Source organism: Fukomys damarensis, unplaced genomic scaffold (assembly GCF_012274545.1).
Source record: "Fukomys damarensis isolate Sample0158 unplaced genomic scaffold, DMR_v1.0_HiC HiC_scaffold_37, whole genome shotgun sequence".
Lineage (NCBI taxonomy): Eukaryota > Metazoa > Chordata > Mammalia > Rodentia > Bathyergidae > Fukomys > Fukomys damarensis.
In genome coordinates, this window is record NW_022900949.1 from 40,563,553 (window position 1) to 40,565,283 (window position 1,731).

The window sequence follows — 1,731 nt, forward strand, 5'->3', positions numbered from 1 at the left end:
CCTCCGACACTCCACTCTGGCCCGCCGCCCGGCACCGGCCATCCCCCGAGCAAGAGGGCCCGGGGCTTCCCCGCGACCACCCCTCTGGACCCCGAAGACCCGTTCGGTGCGCACGGGGAACTCACTGAAGACGACCTGGAGGAGCTCGACATCCTGGCGTCCCAAGCCATGAGCCAGTGCCCCGTCGCGGCGCGGGACCTGTCCAGTGAGTGCTGGGTGCCCTCTCCAGGCTGGAGGTGCCGACCTCGCTGTCCCTCTGAGAACAGTGCTTCCGAAACCTAGCAAGCTACGCCCCGGTGTCTTGAGGCATTTGTGTCCCAAAAACTCCTTTGATAGGGGGGAGAAATGTATACAGAATATCAGGCAGCCGATTTGAAATATATACAACCAGATTAACTTTTTACTTTATGTTTTTAAAGTTCAGGTTGCTCGGCCCTTGGTTTTAAGCAGAGATCCTTGTACCACAACTACCACCACCATGCACAAGAAAGGTTTTAGGTCTTACGCAGTCCTTGATACCCTTTGTTGTGTGCATTTGTGTGGTGTGTGTGTATATATATATATATATACATACACACACATACATACACACACACAACTAATAACCTAGCAAGGTGCCCAAAGGTTAGGAACTGCAGCAGATCTAGAGAGTGTTGAGTAAAATACAAAAACTTTTCTTTCATGGAACTTCATATTCTAGAAAATCAGTGAAATCTGATGGGATTGCTACAAAAAAAAAGGTCACCTTAAATCTACTTGGCAGTTAAGGCATTTTAAATGCAACAAGACCATTACTTAGAATCCTAGTCCTCTAGCATCTCCAGCATGGAGCATGGCAAAACAGATACTATTTAGAAAACAGTCACTGATAACCAGATGGTCTGTATGACAGTGATTTGCATCACTGTCCACCCAATAGCACAAGGGGATCCCTTCCTTTTCCATGACCCTGTATTTAATTCTTTTTAAAATCTTATCAATTTTACCTTCCTAATCCATCCCTGGAATCCATCATTTTCATATCATTTCTACCAACATCCTGATCTGTGACTCTACCCCAGGACAAGGGCCTGCTAAATTGGCTCACCTTTTCTAGCCTGTCTTCCTGCAATTGACTTCCTACCACAGCCAGAGTGATTTTTGCAGAACTCAAATCCAACCATATCACACAGTATACATGAACATTCATATTGAAAACACTGTAAAATAACTTCTCACTACTTCTAATGTACAGACCAAATTCTTTCTTTCCTTTTTTGGTTGTTTTGAGACTGGGTCTCACTAGGTAATTCAGGTTGGACTTGAACTCACTATATATTTAGCCCAGGCTGGCTTCAAACTCAGAGATCCTCCTGCCTCAACCTCCCAAGTACTCAGATTACAGGTGTGCACCACCACACCTGGCTCAGAGTTCAAATCTTTAATATAGCCTGCAAGGCCTAGCAACATGGTCTCACCCTTGACCCTTTTTCTGTCTCTGGGTTCTAGCCACACTAAACTTTCGTTTCTTGAATTTTCCCTGCATCCTTACAATACAGAAGCTCTACACATTGTTCTTTATTGTATGTTGAATGTTCTTGCCACCCATCCCCTGCCTCCACTCATCTGGTTCATGCCTGTGTATCCTTCAGTTCTCATCTCAGTCAGTGTTTTCATAGGAAATGTTCCAGTCACTGCACTTGGGTTGAGTCATATTTTTATTGGCTTTTTTTTTTTTTTTTTTTTTTTTTT

The 1,731-nt window shown here is 44.5% G+C and overlaps 1 protein-coding gene across 2 annotated transcripts in view; it reads left to right on the forward strand.

Annotated features, from left to right (window-relative positions):
* The first annotated feature begins 6 nt into the window (after window positions 1-6).
* Window positions 7-1,731, forward strand: part of Atrip (ATR interacting protein) — a 15,901-nt gene continuing 14,176 nt past the window's right edge. The window contains exon 1 of one of the 2 annotated variants that reach the window (XM_010615647.2): window positions 7-205. In XM_010615647.2, the coding sequence (XP_010613949.1) occupies window positions 169-205 (37 nt within the window). In that variant the 5' untranslated portion in view covers window positions 7-168. The remainder of the gene's footprint in view (window positions 206-1,731) is intronic. The other variant, XM_010615646.3, reaches the window with a different exon arrangement.